Source organism: Lepisma saccharinum, chromosome 30 (assembly GCF_977018435.1).
Source record: "Lepisma saccharinum chromosome 30, izLepSacc3.1, whole genome shotgun sequence".
Taxonomy (NCBI): Eukaryota; Metazoa; Arthropoda; class Insecta; order Zygentoma; family Lepismatidae; genus Lepisma; species Lepisma saccharinum.
Window position 1 is genome coordinate 1,316,832 of NC_139258.1, and position 19,713 is coordinate 1,336,544.

The 19,713-nt window shown below is 40.9% G+C and overlaps 1 protein-coding gene across 4 annotated transcripts in view; it reads left to right on the forward strand.

The window, feature by feature from the left end:
• LOC145981899 (oxysterol-binding protein-related protein 9) overlaps positions 1-19,713 on the forward strand; it is a 340,511-nt gene that overhangs the window by 173,240 nt on the left and 147,558 nt on the right. For all 4 annotated transcript variants that reach the window (XM_083115391.1, XM_083115393.1, XM_083115392.1 and 1 more), the window contains one exon: positions 15,263-15,392. In XM_083115391.1, the coding sequence (XP_082971517.1) occupies positions 15,263-15,392 (130 nt within the window). The remainder of the gene's footprint in view (positions 1-15,262; positions 15,393-19,713) is intronic.

Below are 19,713 nucleotides of genomic sequence, written 5' to 3' on the forward strand. Positions count from 1 at the left end.
AGAATACATGAAAGTAATGGTAGCTACATGGGAAAAAATATAAGGAAGCAAAAGCATAAATTACCCCCACGGTTAGTGCTATAGAAAGAACTGGATCCATTGTATTTCATTCACAGTATTTTTTTTTAATCCTGCGGTTCAAATATACAGCGCATTCCGTGACATTCGCTACGAGTCTCGGCGGCAAGCGGCCCGGCGACAGCGCTTGTCTTTCCCCGTGAACGGGGTCCGCGACAGTCGCTACAGTCGGCTATTAAAATTACAGTTTTCATATTGTGTACTAACCTTGACTACAGAAGGTGTTGAAAATGATGTCCCTCTGCTGCAACACATTCCTGGCAACTCCGAAGGAAATTGGCATTTACACGTGCAAGTTCGTCTACTGTAATTCTCCCGATTTCTCGTACAATACTCTCTTTTAACTCACGGATTGTGTGCGGATTGTCTTTGTATACTTTATTTTTTAGATTTCCCCATAAATAAAACCTGTTACTCTAAACTTTTTTACGAGGTTTAATATAGTGGTCCTATGTGGAACGGGAACACCAGGAAATTTCGTTGCAAAACGTCGTCGTCCACAATTCATCTTTCCGAAGCAACACTCGACAAGATAAATCCTTTGTTGTAATGTAAACTTTTGTGGTGCCATATTAAGCCACAATCTTCAACACACGGACACGACACAACAAAACACAACTTCCGAGGGAGGATTATACTGGCGTCAGTCTGCAACGCCAACAGAAAGGGAAAGAGAGCGAAAAAACAGACTGTAGCGTGCGACTGTCGCGGACCCGTTCACCGGGAAAGAAAATAGCTGACGCCGGACCGCTTGCCGCCGAGTCTTGTAACGAATGTCACGGAATGCTCTGTAGTTTTCGGAAAATAAAGTTCATGCTTTACAAAACACGAAGTACTTGATCTTGTTTTGTGTTTACTATGCTTACGAATGGTAAAACTGATTAACTTTTTTGTACTCCAGGTGACAGACATACTTACTTAGACAGGACCTTTTCCCTAACATATCTTAATTTCACACCAGGGATGGTCAACAACATCAGGATTGCGGAAAATATTAAATCTCGATTCAGAAATTTTACTACCCGAGTTTCGGAGGCAATCCGAATTTCGGAGAAGGAAGTTTAACAATATTTTTCATTTTTCGGGTAGAATTTAAGAAAGTTTAGTGTTCCTTATTTTACGATCATATACTCCGTAGAAAAAAATAATTTGGCCATCTCTATTTCACACGTCTGTAGGAACACTGTTATCATCATTATCAATGTAGAAATCCCCGTCCACGGTTGAAAGATTGACCTGACGTTTGGCAAATCTAGCGATCCCTACGTAGAAATGTCACGCTTCGTCACTGTTCGCAGGTACCCATTGATTGGAGGATGAGTGGACTCCAGAGCCGCTCTTTGTCGCAGTTAACACAGAAAGTAAAATAAGCGACGTAAAATGACTGAAAGACATATCCTCAGTGAATTATCTTTTCTTATTTACATATGTATAAGGTTTTTATTTTAATTTTGATCAGTTTGCAAAGTTTCACCTTATGCTAGTGGTTCCCAAAGTGTACACCAGGGTGCCGCGAAATGTTCCGATATTTTCACGGAAATTCCAAATATGTGCTTTTTTTAGTACTTTTAACATATAAAATGTTTCTGAATTTGAAATGTGTTTATTTTTTAACTTAAGGCAAGCAACCTAAGCACACTAACTGAGTGTTTTAAGTGTTAGAGAGGCCTACATTCTGACTTGGACGCCGCAGAAAGATCTTGAAGACACTAACATGGACGTTCGCAGGATTTTTTCCAGTGAGGGGCAAGGAAGGTTTTTTTTCCAGGGGGTCAAACAAGGCACATTTTTTCCAATTATAGTGTTGGTTCCTCAAAAAACATTGCTTAAATTTCAATGTATCATATTCATGCAATAATTAACACATACAGAGCATTCCCTGACATTCGCTACGAGACTCGGCGGCAAGCGGCCCGGCATCAACCCTTGTTTCTCCCGGTGAACGGGTTCGTGACAGTCGCACGCTACAGTCTGTTTTTTTCGCTCTCTTTCCCTTTCTGTTGACGTTGCAGACTGACGCCAGTATAATCCTCCCTCGGAAGTTGTGTTGTGTCCTTGTGTTGAAGATTGTGGCTTAATATGGCACCACAAAAGTTTACATTACAACAAAGGATTTATTTTGTCGAGTGTTACTTCGGAAAGAGGAATTGTGGAGAAGTGCGACGACGTTTTGCAACGAAATTTCCTGGTGTTCCCGTTCCACATAGGACCACTATATTAAACCTCGTAAAAAGGTTTAGAGTAACAGGGTCAGTTGTGAATAAAAGTGGAAAGAAAAATGGGGAAATAAAGTATACAAAGACAATCCGCACACCATCCGTGAGTTAAAAGAGAGTATTGTACGAGAATTACAGTAGACGAACTTGCACGTGTAAATGCCAATTTCCTTGGGAGATGCCAGGAATCTGTTGCAGCAGAGGGACATCATTTTCCACACCGTCTGTAGTCAAGGTTAGTACACAATATGAAAACTGTAATTTTAATAGCCGACTCTAGCGACTGTCGCGGACCCCGTCCACCGGGAAATAACAAGCGCTGACGCCGGACAGCTTGCCGCCGAGTCTCGTAGCGAATATCATGGAATGCTCTGTATAATTTTTGGTTGATTTTAATGTCCCTCCCCCTTCTTCTGGACGCCCATGGACAGTAGGGGCACCTTTGGGAACCCTATGCAAAAAGGTTGACTAGAAATACAAATTTTGACTGGTACGTTAAAGTTGTGAACAACGTGCAGTATATTCGATGACAGCGGGAAACTCGTCACAAGGTCTCAGAGCCTTGTAATTTCTCTGGCGTGTTAGCGGCTCCCCATTTAAATTTCACGCCAGATTACGGCTCTGCACTTTCCTTCCACACGGCGTTGGGAATGATTTAGAGGTGTCCGCCTCTTCATATTGATCGGCGGCACACATTAGCGGATGGGAATCCGGATCTAATATTCCGGTTCATTATCCGGCCGCAGTTTTTAATTTCCACGCAATGATGTTGATATTAAAGGTTGTTCCACGCGGAAGTTTTGACCTCGTTAAGTTTTAAACCTGTCTCTGTAATCCAGTTTGCACCTGGCCTTGGGATATCTGTCTGCTGTTACAGAAGTGGGTCGCCGTCTCGAAAATTCTTTAGTAGCTTTCATGTTCGTTAGTGGATGTTGGTGTTTAGTGTTTAGAACTAAATTGCAATATTTAGAACTAACATATATGTATTTAGAACTAAATGACCCGGAATAATTTATTAATACAATGAATAATTTTAAAAAAATATGTAAATAGAAGGTAATTAGCGACAATAACATAATTATCGGAAGGTATATAATGTACATATATATATTTTACGAAATACGATGACCCACAAGCGTCTTAACTTTGTGGCACTGTGTCAAGTACATAAGGATAAACTGGATATTACAGTGTGTCCGAAAAGTCACGCAACGCGGTGTTTACGACCCTATAACGGAATAGCGAAACGGAATGATAAGAAACGCTTTCTGCCAAGAGAATGTCCTGTATATTGGGAAAATTTAGAGAGACAAACATAAGTAAGAACATGCATATTTTAATAACAAATAAGCAAAGTGTTGCCAAAGTTTTTTTTTTTTCAAATCGTGTGTATTTATGCACAGAACTCACTGAGGTAAATTATTGCAACATTTCACAATACCAACGAACAATTTGGATGGCCATCTATTGAATTTGACAGAAAAAGAACTTTGACGAAGTTTCAAAAACATTGCATAAGGGAATAAATGGGCTGTTCCAAAAATCGATGTTTTCACAATATTACGAAGGACACTGGCAACACTGTTGCTGTCACGTGTCACTAACAGCCTTCGTAAAAGCCGAGTAGAAGTTGCAAATATTCTGTTTTGCAAAATGCGACTTTTTTTAAGCAGGATTAGTACATCTGTTACTTATACGTTATAACTGTAAACATAGTATGTGTGGTACTTCATACTTCATTACTGTGGCCAGTGTTACGTTATGTTTGCGTGTGAAGATATTAAACTCCCACAAAAAAGATTGTAGAAAAAAGTATGTGATAAACATAACATGATGATAAATTTTCAATCAAAAGTTACATATAAAATACAGGGTGTTTCAGTGGGAAGTCCCGCTTTTTAAATAGCTATAGCATTCGACATAATAACATTGCAAATTAGAAAACAACTGTGGGAGAATGACTTACCATCACATCAAATGCTGAAAGTGGCCTCCATTCTCTTCAAGACACATTCTTGCACGTTTCACCATGTTTTCTGATGCAACCGGCAATGAGTACGATAAAAGGTGCCAGAAGCAAAAAACAATGACGGCATTTCAACAGTGCCGTCTGCTGATAAGGAACACAGACTGTTGAAAACTCCATGAGTTTGTGCGTCGTTTGAGTGCACTTGATATGTGAATACCGGCATGGACATGAAGTTACAATTGGCCTCTCCGATGGTGCAGTGGTATCGTCGTCGCCTTGTAATCAAGGGGTCCCGGGTTCGATTCCCGGTGGAGGCACATAGTGGTTCGGATCCCACTTTAAACTGTAGGTCCAGTCCCGATTAGCCTTACTGTGCATAAAGTGGACTTAAAGCAACAAATCAATGAAGTTACAATTAATTCAAATGTGGGAATCCCCACTGAAACACCCAGTATTATGTAACATAATTGTATAATCAGAATATAGTGGGTTTTTTTGTCCAGCTCATTAAGTTCGATGTACAGTATTTTGATAGGTACATTTTTGTTGTCAGAGCTAGTAATTGTAATTACAATTTTTGAAATGTTAACTCAAGTGTGTATATTCGTAGGTCTCTACAATTTTTTTTTAATAAAAAACTTGTTACTATCCTGCCCCCCCACACTTTACCTCCGCACTCGAGGTTCGGTGCACTTCGTACTCGGCTCTGATTTGTCTAGGGGTATCTTTCTTTGTACGACAATGCACGTGGGTTGCTACAAGTCAACATAATTATATAATTAACTACAAGAGACAACGGATAACCTTTGCGAAACCTTTATTACGATAGGGGATAAATTACCTTGTCCAGCTTTTGTGAAATTAAAAACGGAAATTTTTGGATAATTTCTATAGTTTAATAAACGTAAATTTAAAGTACCGTGCGTTCATTTCGATCTGCAGCCGAGAGATCGGGAGAAGCGTGGCGGGCGGCGCTGACGGAGATGCCGACATTTGCGGCCTGTAATGCCCGCTTATTTTTATAGACATATGCAGACATTTATATAAATATTGCAAAACGATCACTAACCTGTGTTATAACACGCAAAAGTTCTTCTGTAATTCATCCAAGTTCTGCTCTTATATACACAAATAAATACGCTATAGAAACGATGTTAAGAGCCACAGATAATAAAGCATTTTAATCATAGTTTTGACCAGTAACGTCCTGTTTAAGTTTATATCCTTGAAAGAGTTTTGTGGCCATGGGAATCGTTTGGAGGTTTCGAATGTGCAACACTGTATCAGGATTACACTGCAGACGAAACCGATAAAAGTGAATTGTTTTCGTGAGCTTCCTTGCAATCCGAAATATCCGAGCTCGAGTTTTTTGTTCCTTCGCGACTAGATGAAGACAGAGTTGTAAATATAGTGGCGAGCAATGTAAACCAAGAGCGTGTTAATTTCGTACTGTGCGCAAGAGTGTTATTCTTGGTTACTTGCAGTTACTTGTTTGTGTTATTGTAGTGTGTATGTGTGACGTGTCAGTGAGACGATTGGAATGCCAGCCGCAAGATTCACGTTAGAACAAAGATTTTTTTATGTATGACACGTACCTACGTGAAAACAAACTCGTGTCGAGACGTGTGTAGGTAATTTGTACAGAAATTCCCATGCGTTTCAACTCCACACAGAGATACGGTTAGACATCTTGTCCTTAAATTACGAGAAACTGTATCGTTAAATTTTAAAACACCTAAGCAAAAACGACGGATTCTAACCGAAGCAAAAATCGATGATATTGGTGCAGCGTTAGAACGTTCTCCAAACAAACCTCTACGCCGTGTTTCACAAGAGGTGGGCGTGTCAAAATCATCGGCACATACAGTCACTAAGCTACTAAAATTAAAACCATACTGTTATAACACAGGTTAGTGCTCGTTTTGCAATATTTATATAAATGTCTGCATATGTCCATAAAAATAAGCGGGCATTTCAGGCCGCAAATGTCGGCATCTCCGTCAGTGCCGCCCGCCACGCTTCTCCCGATCTCTCGGCTGCAGATCGAAATGGACGCACGGTATATACAAGTCGTATCCGAACGTTCATTTCTCTAATTATCGGGCCAGAACTCTAATTTTGATGTTGGAATCTCTATTGTTTGTACCTGGATGCTTTACATTGCATGAATTACATCGGGAGTACGCTTGTCACAAGGTAGACTCGCGTTACTCCAAGAAACGTCTTAACAGGCGCGAGGCCGCCCGGCGCACCGTAATTACTTCAAAATAACATCCAGTACAAACTACCTTTTTACCTGTAAACTGGACACCAAGGCACTAGCTTGCCCGGCAATCCAATCTCTTACAGCATCCGTTTCGGGAGACCTGTCCTCCGGTCCTAGCTGACCGAAGCAAAAACAGCCTCTCCCTTCCAAGTCTCACTTCCAACAGCCGACCTCCCCTACTCTCATCTGGGAGTTTATATACGTTTGGTTGGCGTCTGTTGCCAACGGCCCTTCTTTCAAAATTTTTAATCTTTAACAGCTAAACTGCCCGCCTTTTCCTCGAACGTTCGAAACACGAAGCAAGAACAGAGAGCTACATGGTATTTATACATGGAATAATATGAACCTAAAAATGCATAATAAATTGATTTACACTGATAACACATATGTTTATACACGTCATTACCTAATTAATTAACATATTAATAAAATATTTAAATAAGAAAAAAAAACACTGTTGCCCTGACACGGGGGCAGGGTAACAAACTTAACCCGCAAACGGAAAGAAATCGGCTTGCTTAACTTTGCCTCTCCCGCCCAATTGTTTGAAGAAATCGGCGCCTATATAATCAAAGCCGTGTACAGAGTATTTGATAATCTGCTCCGCTGGAGTGATGGCTGTCATCCGTGTTTTTAACTGAAGACATGCAAATCGTCGAATATATTCCAGTATGTCTTCCTTTATTCCCACTCCACTCCGCAAACAGTTATCTGACACAACGAATATTTCAACCTGTGTGCATACTATTTTAGTCTCTATTTGGAAATTGCGTATGTACACGTATGTATGTGTGTGCGCGTGTGTGTATTAATGTATCTGTCATTGTATTCTCCTAAAATTTTGTTATTTCTCATTTATGTCAAATTCATTCATGTTATGCCGGACCCTGTGGCCGAGTGGTTAGCACATCGCTGCGACGCCAAGGGTCCCGGATTCGAATCCCGCTCGGGCTTGGTTGTTTGTGAATGTCCATTCATCAATAGGCACAAAACGCGAAGTAAAATAAACTACATCAATTAATCAAATCATTCATGTTATGTTATATATTTGATACAGGGCCCGGATTTTGACGACCTAAAAATCATTGAAAAATGACCTTTAAAATGACAAGAAAAATCCTGTAAAATCACCTAAAATCTTTGAAAAATGACCCAAAAATTCGTACAAAACTCAATCTGCTTATTGAAAATAGTATATATATTCCAAGACAAACAATTTAACAATTGCTTCTTCACCTTGGTGTGTTGTACTGACTGTGAATAAGAAACTCGACAATGTTGCATTTCGCGATTTTCAGACAGGCTTTGTTGCGCTGGTAGTTCAACACAGATTAAGTACCGCAAGATAACATTCAGACAAAACAGAAATTGTTGAACTTGTTATGTTTCAGCATGCAATGACGCAAAAAAATGACTCAAAATGTTAAAAAAAATGACCCAAAAAATTACATTTCCTTAACCTGAGAAGGGTGTTGAGGATTTCTGTACTAGTTAGCAATGTCTACGTTGCACCAGTTAAAAGATGAAATGTCAACAAAATCCGGCCCCTGATATTGTAACTTTTAATCACCAGAGTTAGGTGGTAGAGCAGCCCAAGGTTGAATCTCGCTCTGTAGTAAATAAAAGGACTTTTCAATTCAATTCAATGCTATGCTACACTGATGGGTTCTTCTTCCCAGTTCGTTAGCTTCCGTTGAGTAGGAAGTTAAGACCGACTTGCGCTTAGGGATCGCATCCGGTTGCGATAATGGGTGCCTTTCATTAAGCAGGAACGTAACAGGCTCTGCTACAAGGAAAGTTATCCTAATGGGTGAGTACAGTTGCTTTTAGGTGCATGAATAATCGAAATAGTAGTGCCTTTTCTGATTTTCTCGATGTATCGATTACTACTGCGTATTTTTTTGTTGTTGTTGTTGTTATGGTCGGTCCGTTCTTGTGATTGTTGTTGTCTGCTTCCACTTGTAGCGTGTTAAGTCGAAATTAACTCAGCCTGCTGGCGTTTCTTTCATTGTTGTGTTTTTCTGACTAAAGAAGCCCATGGCCACTTTTTCCCAGGGGGTGCTCGTTCGGCGGCGCAGATCGTATGCGCAGTTGTCCGTGGATGCATGACGTCACCATCGAAACACTCGGCACGGAAAAGGCTGGTTCCTTATGCAAATATTGATAAATTTGACAACGAATATCTTCTAAAATATAGTAGCAAGGGAAAAGTTACAACTTTTACTGTTAAGATTCATCCTTTCTAATCAATTTATCACAAAGTTGATTCAAATGTGTAAAATGGTTTTCAAGAAATCGTGTTACGAAGGAACCCCTGTTTTGTTCTCTCCAGGCTTCCAATGTAAGGGAGTTTTAACTTAAGCGCGTTGTATTTCTTTTTGCTCTATGTTTTGAAATAAGATTATTTTGTTCTTGTCAACTGAAATCATGCCTAAATGCTATGGAAAGCTGTGAAAACTATTACCAGAAAACTAACGGAATAAATCTAAAATATCACAGCTTGATTGATATAAAAAAATGCGAGATTGCCCATTTTCGTGAAAAAGGCATTGTGCGAGATCTAAAAGCAGAACTTTATAATATTGTATGTAAATGTAAGGGTGTAATAAACGTGACTGCTTCCCAGGCACGTATCCAAGGGGGGGCTTATGGGGCTCAAGCCCCCCGAAAGTTTTCGGTTTACACTAGATAAAATGAGATTTTTTGTTTTTTGTGGTGTCAAATAAAATAATGTGACGTTAATTTAAGGAGAGAAATAATTATCGAGGCAAGACGGAGAATATTCTATAACCCTGTTATTTGTAACAGCTCGTATCCAAGGTGGGAATCAGGGAGCTCAAGCCCCCCTTCAGAAAATTTTCAGTTTACGCTAGATAAAATTAGGTTTTTGGCTTCTTGAATAATATGGTGATAATTTGAGAGAGATAATTATCGAGACAAGACGGAGAATGTTCTATAACCCTGTTATTGTTAATAGTGCGTATCCAAGGTGGGCATCAGGTGTCTCGAGCCCCCTCCCCCAGGAAATTTTTCAGTTTACACAAGATAAAATTAGGTTTTTGTCTTCTTCAATAATGTGACGATAATTTAAGGAGATAAATAATTATCGAGGCAAGACGGAGAATGTTCTACGGACCCTGTTATTGTTTATAGCGCGTATCCAAGGTGGGGATCGTAACTCTTGGACTCCCCCACCAGGAAAGTTTTCATTTTACACTAGATAAAATTAGGTTTTTGTCTTCTTCAATAATGTGACGATAATTTTAGGAGAGAAATACTTATCAAGGCAAGACGGAGAATGTTCTATAACCCTGTAGTTGATAATATTGCACGTAAACTTTTCTTACGCTTTCGGTGTTGTCGTAGCGAACTTGAACGCTATGTAGAAGAGACTTGTCAGCATTTGGAAGCTGCACAACAAAGGTAGTGCCGCAGGTAGGGCGATTCGGATTCATTGAAATTTTTTAATCTCTGGAAAGCGCGAGAGGGAAAGTTCTTGAAAAAGAGAAGGAGTCGAACTACTGGCAATATTTACGAATCGTGATATCTGCGAAACGTTCTAGAATATAATGAGGATATTAATACGCGACTTCAATTTCCCGGTTGATCTGTACAACAGAATAGGTGGAGACTTCAGAGGTAAGTGTGACAATTCATACAGTCGATTAGTGATCAGTCAGTGTCCATTGGTTGCTTTATAAGATCTAGTGATTCGAAAATGAAATGGACTAAATACCGTAAAGTAACGAAGTCTACCACTAGTTCCAGTTCGGTCCCAAAGCTAAAAACATTGAAGACAGCGAAACTTCGAGTAGTGCTACGAGTAGTTCGGGTCGAAAGACGAAGAGATCGAAGGTCTCTCTCTCTAAAGTGAATATTTTGGCAGTATCGGGCTGGGCATTGGAGCGATTTATTAAAAAAGAATTAAGCTGCACAGATCAACTGAAAATCAAAGTTTTGAGTGATGATTTGGTTGTGCCAGGACCAAATTTTGTGTATGCAGTCCGAGAATTTCATGGCATAAAAAAATACTTTTGTTTAAGGCTACTGGGTTCGACACACACTCAACAGACAATTTTGGACACTTGCGAGTGCTTAGGCATGAATATGAACAATTTGGTGGGTTTCGGCTTTTATAAGAGCTGCAAACATGGGAGGACAAGACACATTAGTGGTGTTCAGGCTCGAATGAGAGAGAAATATTCGTGAACTGTTTGATTTCAGTTCCCAGCACACAGTTTGAATCTTGTGTTGTCGAGTGGATTGTGCATTCCGTGCATGTGTAACACCTTCGTAAAAACACTTCTGGTACATAGATGTTTTGATGCCTGATGAGAAGAAATGGACAAACATACATACTGAGATGGTTCCGGCACACAATATTAATGCATGGAAACAGAGGAGTTGAGTGGTAGAAAATGTCCCAATTTCACGTTCTGATTAAAATGACAGCCTTAAACAGTGGCGACGATTTAGGAGTTAGTTGCTCCCCATTCTTTTGCCTCCACACTATCACACTATGGCCTCTTAATGCTTGTCTCCTTGTCCCCCCCCCCCACACACACACACATTTTGGACCTGAACGCAGCAGCTAGGGTTCAAAGGGCAGTGCAGTTACACCGGAAGAAGGCTCGGAAATGGCAGGCTTCAGAAGTTAACTCATCCAAATTAAATTAAACAGGTATGTGCTCTCTCTAAATTTAAATCATAGTTCACAAATAATTTGATTATAAGTTTTAAAAGTATCTGTTTTATTTAATAGCGTATTAATTGGTGCATTCTTCTCCAGCATAGTCATAGGCAGTGACTACACTACGGGGGGGGGGGGGCAGGAACGCCCCCCAATTCTCGTTCGACAATTTCTCTCTCTCTCTTATCTGCCCCCAGTAAAACGACAAAATAAATAAATGAATGAATGCTCTTTTAGCCAAAATATGCATTTTTGTGTCGTATGTAACGGTATAATAAAAATGATTGCCCCGGGAAAATATGATTTACCCCTCCATCTTTACTATTGCGCTGTTACTAGCTACAACATATTTTGATTTCCATTGTTCCCACATATTTATTTTAATTTTAGTATTGTGAATCATATTCCACTGTGTTACCTCACGTAGCCCCCCCCCCTCCCACACACACACACACGTACGACTTCAGCTGTACGTTTTAGACTAAGCTTGTCAAATATCCACTTATATCTTTGTATTCTTGAGCCATTTTAAAAAAAAATCATTTCGCCCCTTCTTCTGGACTATTTCATAGGAATGTTTTCCCACTGGAAGCCCCTTTGCAGACCGAGATCCGGGGCTATAGCCTTCCCAAGCCAGCGTCCCCTCCAAATACTCTCTTGGCCTCATGAAAGACAAATATATGTATTTCTACGAAATATTAATTTGACTTGGCAGTTTCTCTTTTCGAACAGGAATAAGTTTTAAATTTTAATAGCTTATAAATTTACACTATCAATTTTGAGTAAAGGTTTTGCGTAACCCTAAAAGTACATTTAGAGACTGCAAGGTCAACTCTCGATATTTCAGATATATTAATAATTTTCATCACAATGTCTTGTAATAATTATTTGTTACTTCAATAACTTCCTCGCAAATGTTTCTCGCATATTAAAACATAGATGACAATTTCTGTTGATTTCCTTGTAATGCTGACCTCCGTGGCGAAGTGGTTAGCACAACGCTTTACGATGCGAAGGGCCCCCCAGGTTCGAATCCCCGCCCGGGCATGGGTCTACTTTCCTTTCTTCAATTTCATCATATCATTACGCATCCTCATCTTTGCGATTAGCCATATGTGACAGATAAGCGAAGTAAAATAAACTAAGTCTATTAATCAATTATTTTTTTAAACTCTTTAATTCTCTTTAGCATGCCACGTTTTTGTTAAAATTATATTACGATTTGTAACATGACAAAATTCTAAAGGAGAACACGCAACTTTCTTTGTAGCGCATCGGTCAGAAAGTTTCAGGAATATGGATTTTCAAAATACATTTTTTCACATGTACTTTGCCTCTTTTTAAAAGTAGCGCGTTTTCAATTATGTTACTAATCATTAAAAGGATGCCTCAATACCATCTTGGAGGATGACAATTAATATTTTCCCCCTCCTAAAAGTAATAATATACTTTCGCTCTCTGAATCTCTCATATAAATGCTAGGGGCCGTCTGCTTCAGCCGAGCTCACTGCTTCTCCGGTGACGTCACGCGTTCGTGCAAGATCGGCAATCTTCGGATGGCTTTACCTAATCTCTATATTCCTTGACTTTTTCCCACTGTTCTAACCCTGCAGTGGGGCGTAAGGGGTAACGGACAACTAAATTTCAACCTCTCTTCCACATAGTACACTGTGGACTGAATTTCGCAGACTAACGACGCTCTGGCGTCTGTACCCATCGTGGCAATTAGCCAAAAGTTGCAGAAAAGCCACGTAAAATAAATCAACGTAGTCGCACATTGTGTCGTTTTTCTGCCACTTGTACAAGGGTTGATCAGAAGAAAAGGTACAAAACGACACTGTCGGTGTAAACGAATACTTTATTCAAAGTATCCTCCATAGGCCTGAGCACATTGATCCCATTGATGAACGAGCCGAATGATTCCTTTTTCCCAGAATTCCTTTGGCCGTGACGCGACCCAGTCCTTCACATCGTCCGAGGTGAAGCGCTTTCCTTTGAGATGCTTTTTCAGGGGACCAAACACATGGAAGTCACAGGGGGATAAGTCCGGACTGTAGGGCGGATGGTCTAGCTGCTCCCACTTAAACCTGGCCAGTTCCGCGTGTGTGACCCTGGAGACGTGTCGACGTGCGTTATCATGGAGCAGAACCACACCCTCCGTGAGCAGCCCCGGTCGTTCGTCTTCCCCGTAAACGTTCACCATCCGGCGATGAATATCGGCCGGTTTAACACCTTCCGCTGTCAGAAAACTGATAACGCCTCGCTGCTCCTCAACAGTCGAATTGCCCGACCCTGTGGCCGAGTGGTTATCACATCGCGCTGCGACGCCAAGGGTCCCGGGTTCGAATCCCGGTCGGGCTTGGTTGTTTGTGAATGTCCATTCATCAATTTCATCACTCATCCCCATCTTCGCAAATTAGCCAAGAGGCACAAAACGCGAAGTAAAATAAACTAAATCAAATCAACAGTCGAATTTGCCAATGTTAACGCCATCCTGTCCGAACACGCACTGCCGCGTCACTTGGACGGCGCTCTGTATCGGAGCCTCTGCTCTCTCCTGCGCATGCGCGTTCCCCTGCATGCTCCGATGCCGCGTGGCGACTCCAATCGCACCCCTACATATCACGCTACGTTCTCCCATCGCGGCATCGGTATTATATAAACGATTCCGTTGTTACGACGTTTCCTACCTTTTCATTTGATCAACCCTTGTAGCTAACCGTGACAGTGGGGATGACATTGATGAAGCTACATGGACAGTGAATTGTTAGTCGGTAATGAGAATCGTAGTCGTTCACTCAACGCACTATGTAGGCAATGGAAAATGTAACAAGATTTTTTGTGCATCACATATCTGTTGTAATCATTCGTTTTTGTACAGGGTAATTCAAAATTAATGGTGCAACTTTACACAGTTATTATGACGTTGCTATTTATGATAGAAAATCAGACAAGGCATCAATATAAAGAAAAACTCTGGAAGTTTTATTCCCACTTAGCGGGCATTGCGGAGGTTTTTTTTTTCGATTTCTTGATCACGTTGGCACTACCCAACATAGTTGCCGCCGGCCGCCACTGGTTTAAACTCCGCTTTATGCACAGGTAGGCCAACCTGGACTGGATCTACAGCTTAAAGCGTGATGCGAACTACTGTGCAATGTTCCTCCACTATCCGGGACTCTTTATTGATTACAAAGTAACGACGTTATGTTCTTCACGTGAAGAGTTGAATGAAGCGGGAGTATTTTCTTCACGTACAGCGGGATGCACAAGTATTCCTCGGCAATTTGCCCATCGCTATTGCATCCTACGTGTTTTTAAGCAAAGAAATTTCTCGCATCCTGATGGAGAAATTGTATAGTTCCTCGTTTGGCGTTTCGTATTTTGAAGCTCTCGATGCGTAAAACAAAGAGTATAAACACCGTGATGGACAATTTGCGTGGTAATACTTATACATCCCACTGTACATTCATATTGACGCACTGCGTCCGAAGGCTTTTTCCTCGGGGGTGGGCATAGTCAGACACACTTCTATTATTATTATTGCTATTATTGTTTACTTATTATTAATATTACATTACTTCTTATGTTTTTTAAATTACATACATTTGTAATTTCCATATGTTGTATATCTATATACAATTTGCATAACTGTATACTTAACATTAATTCATCATGTAGGACAAGAAGCTGTTTTTTACAGTTACTTAATCAGTGTAAAATAGACTGTAAGATTAAATGTAACCCTATTTCAAATAATAATAATAATAATAATAGTTGCTGTAACTTCACAGGAAACAATACTTTTTGTTACAAAATATCTACAATTTTACCATTCGAATTACATTAATTCTTCCCAGAAATCTCAGCGGGGGCAAGTGCCCCTTCTGCCCCCTGCGGGCGCCCATGACGTGTACCCAAATTGTACACCGCCTCATTTACTTTCTTTTGGGGTAATGTGGGTTTCCAAAAACGAAACAAAGCCATCAATAGAGCTTTCTTAGAGTTCAATAAATGAGTTTCATCCACTCTGCTACTTCCAGGACTGTCTCCAACCGGTAGCCCAGGCATGACACTGATTGTTCCAGAGACCTCGTACTCCAGCTCGGAGGAGGAAGACTTCTACGACGCTAACGACGACATCTCGTCTTCGCCGGCGACCCAGAGCCCATCGTAAGTATTCTGTTTTCACTTTGCATGCTCTTGAAGTAGAGCATTCCCTGACATTCGCTACGAGACTCGGCGGCAAGCTGCCAGACATCAGCGCTTGTCTTTCCCGGTGAACGGGGTCCGCGAGAGTCGCTAGAGTCGGCTATTAAAATTACTGTTTTCATATTGTGTACTAACCTTGACTACATAAGTGTTGAAAATGATGTCGCTCTGCTGCAACACATTCCTGGCATCTCCGAAGGAAATTGGCATTTACACGTGCAAGTTCGTCTACTGTAATTCTCGTACAATACTCTCTTTTAACTCACGGATGGTGTGCGGATTGTCTTTGTATACTTTATTTTTTAGGGCTTAAATTTAAGAATTTTAGCAGCTCTACATGCTGTGGTTTTTGAAACACCCGTTTCTTGTGAGAGGCGGCGGATAGATTTCCAAGGAGACTTCTAACCTTTGTCCTATCTCATCGAGTTTTTCCTCAGTAAGTACACGTGGGTTTTTCTTTCCACTTTTATTCAGAACTGACCCTGTTACTCTAAACTCTTTTTACGAGGTTTAATATAGTGGTCCTATCGTATCAATCCCTAAGATTGTATGTTTATTTTATTAAGTCTCTCTGAACGCTTCATGTTGACCAGGGCATTCACTTGTTTTTCTCAGCTGTCTCAAGCCTCTTAGGCATGTTTACAATGCATTGTGTTGTGCCATGCAAACCTCCTGAGCATTCAGGAAACAGGTAACACTTCTGGGTTTGGTGTCAGCGGTTTGCATGGTAGCAATTAGAATAAACACGATTCGGCGATTCGGCATCGAGGAAGAGCTCGATGGCCAGGGAATATAGAGGTGAGACAAGCTGGGAAGAGACTGGACTTTGGGAATTGAGTTGGTAGAGAGAGGAGGTCAGCAAGACAGGAGGTCGATAGTGGAAGCACGCTTTGGTCAACACTTAGAGAGAAGCTTACAGAGGACTTCGCTATTTTCGATTCAGCTCAGAGACTTTAGTTAGACAGGTAATTATCCTACACCCAGCCATGATACAGGTTCAACGGTTCACAAAATCCAACGAGTTGCCATTGTCTTTTCAGTAGTTTAATTCCTTTGTGTAATTTGTACCTTTCGCATGCCAAGCAATAACTCGTCATGTCAATGACGAGTGGTCTCATCAAGAGGATGAATGATGAGTAGTTTACATCACCCCATCAGTTAACTGGTTCAGATCCCTTCATTCTATAGAATGACACGCTATGTGGAACGGGAACACCAGGAATTTTCGTTGCAAAACGTCGTCGCACTTCTCCACAATTCCTCTGTCCAAAGTAACACTCGACAAGATAAATCCTTTGTTGTAATGTAAATTTTCGTGGTGCCATATTAAGCCACAATCTTCAACACACGTACACAACACAACACAACTTCCGAGGGAGGATTATACTGGCGTCAGTCTGCAACGTCAACAGAAAGGGAAAGAGAGCGAGAGAAACAGACTGTAGCGTGCGACTGTCGCGGACCCCGTTCACCGGGAAAGACGAACCCTGACGCCGGGCCTCTTGCCACCGAGTCTCGTAGCGAATGTCAGGGAATCATCTGTAGTAAGACCAGTTCTTGTGGCTATGTATGTGTATTTTTCATTACAACATGCCGAAGGTGAGTGACAAATTTTGTTAATGTCAAGGTGAACCGGATATGTCCGGGAGCTCCATAAAACAGGGTAGTTAGAGGTTCAAGAACCCATAAATTCTATTGGGTTCCGTTAAAGGACCGGAACCCTTTTCTCGCACAACTTGAATTCGGTACAAGTTGCATATTGTTTTATTGTATAAAGGTTCCTGGACCGTATTGGTATTTAAATTGATCCGGGGAGAGAAGGTTCCTGGACCGAATTGAAATAATTTACATATAAAAAGGTTCTTTACGGTCATTAACACATTTACGCTTGCTGATTTTCTCTCCTGGACCGGAATTGAATTTATATAAAATTCCTTGGACTTTTAACAACCCTGGCTTGAAGTACTGAAGTCCAGCATTCAGCGCTCTCGGTCCCCAGGTCGAGTCTTCAGCTTCATATATTGTGTTAACAATCGGACATAGTATTTTTTTAATAAAATGGGGGTTTTGCCTTTTATATATAGCTATTTATAGTTTTTTTGTAAAGTTCTGTATGAAAAAAAGACTCCATGATCCATCTTTATAAATAGAGTCGTACTCTACTTTTGTTAATTTACTTCGATTTATGGTTCCAAGTCCATCACCATAATTCAAATCTTCGATGCATCATAAAGAAACGGGGAAGCTCTCTTTCTCCAGTTGGAAACTTATTTTGAAAGTATAAAGCTCCTATCACACGGAACTGGATTTCTAGTAGGAATGCCCTAGTTGGCGCTGAACTAACTTTCTAGGTAGCAATCATGGCCGCCTGGCTGACTGCTTGACTGGTTTGGAGGAATAGGACATGTTCTAATTGCTACTTGCTTTCCTCGACTGGATTCTGTGGAACAGCCAATCAGAGCAAAGTTTCGCCATGTGAAGATAATCTGTGAGTGTGCAAAGGAGCGTTTTTGTCTGTGGTTTCCGAGTGTTACTCCAGCAATGTATAACGTATACAGCATGAAAGGCGCGTTGAGTTACACCATCTATGCCGAGTGCACGGTGTTTACATTTGAAAGAACTAAAATATTTTCCCATACGTGTACAGTAAACATTGTAAAGTATGTATTTAAGCAGCGCCATTGTTTTGTACCTAATAACTTTTTATACGAAACGTTATTCCTCTCGGTTGAATAGTTATCGGCTTTTAAAAATGTGAAGTGATACATTGTTTACATCTCACGCGGCCGCCATTACAACTTCCCTCGTATGGGAACAAAAGTCTATCGACAAGTACACTGATAAGTATCGTGTGAGGCAAAAACCAGCAAATTGGTAGCCAGTCCAGCGCCAACTAGGGCATACCTACTGGAAATCTATTTCCGTGTGATGCGGGCTTTAGTAAGGAAAGAAAGCAAGGGTAATCCATTCCCTTTCGCCTCTCGATTCGGACACTACTCATTAATTTCCTCTTGCCTTTTGTTATAGTTGAAGTCCTGCTTCGCTGGAATTGCGATTTTCTTCTTTTATATTATTGTTAACACATATACTGCACCGTAAAGACTCTTGCAACGTCTTGTTCTTCCATAAAAAGGGGGGATGGCGGCTTCCTTTGAAACTGAGTCAGTGGCGCATAGACATGTCTTTGGGGGGTTACAAGTCGTGTTCTATTGCTCGTATGATAATAATGCAATTATTTTCTTGTTCCAAATATGCCTGGGATCATTTCCATGTGTATTTTGACAATGTCCTGTACTTTGTTGTGGAAGGGGGAAGGGGAATTTTCCGGTTTCTCCCCTCCACCCGCATCCATATATACACTCGATGTACATAAATTTTATGTAGTCCGATTTTATGGTTCGTTCCGCGTATAACTGTACTTGATTCGTCCATCTAGGGCAATTAGCTTCGGACCTACAGTCGTTTCAAGGTAACTGCGCATTTTTCTGAATGGCTCAGTGGCGTACAGGCATATCGTTTTGGGGGTGCAAGTCGTGTTGTATTGTTCATATCATAATAGTGCAATTATTTTGTTGTTCCAGACATACCAGAGATCATTTCCATGTGTATTTTGACAATGTCCTGTACTTTGTTGTGGAAGGGGGAAGGGGAATTTTCCGGTTTCTCCCCTCCACCCGCATCCATATATACACTCGATGTACATAAATTTTATGTAGTCCGATTTTATGGTTCGTTCCGCGTATAACTGTACTTGATTCGTCCATCTAGGGCAATTAGCTTCGGACCTACAGTCGTTTCAAGGTAACTGCGCATTTTTCTGAATGGCTCAGTGGCGTACAGGCATATCGTTTTGGGGGTGCAAGTCGTGTTGTATTGTTCATATCATAATAGTGCAATTATTTTGTTGTTCCAGACATACCAGAGATCATTTCCATGTGTATTTTGACAATGTACTGTACTTTGTTGTCCAGGGACGGAGGGGCATTTTGTCTGAGATTGTGAAATTTTCCGGTTCCTCCCCTCCCCCCGCATCCATATATACACTCAATGTACATAAATTTTATGTAGTCCGAATCTATGGTTTATTCCGCGTATAACGGCACTTCATTCGTCTGTCTAGGGCAATTAGCCTCCGATCTACAGTCATCTAAATGAAACTTTGCATTTTGCTTAAAATTGGCCCTGTCCCGGAGGGCTTACATGGCAAAATGGGCTTGGTAATCGAAAGGTTAAAACAGCTCGAGAGGAAGCCGACCGGACGCGGATCTGGTTTGGAGCCAGC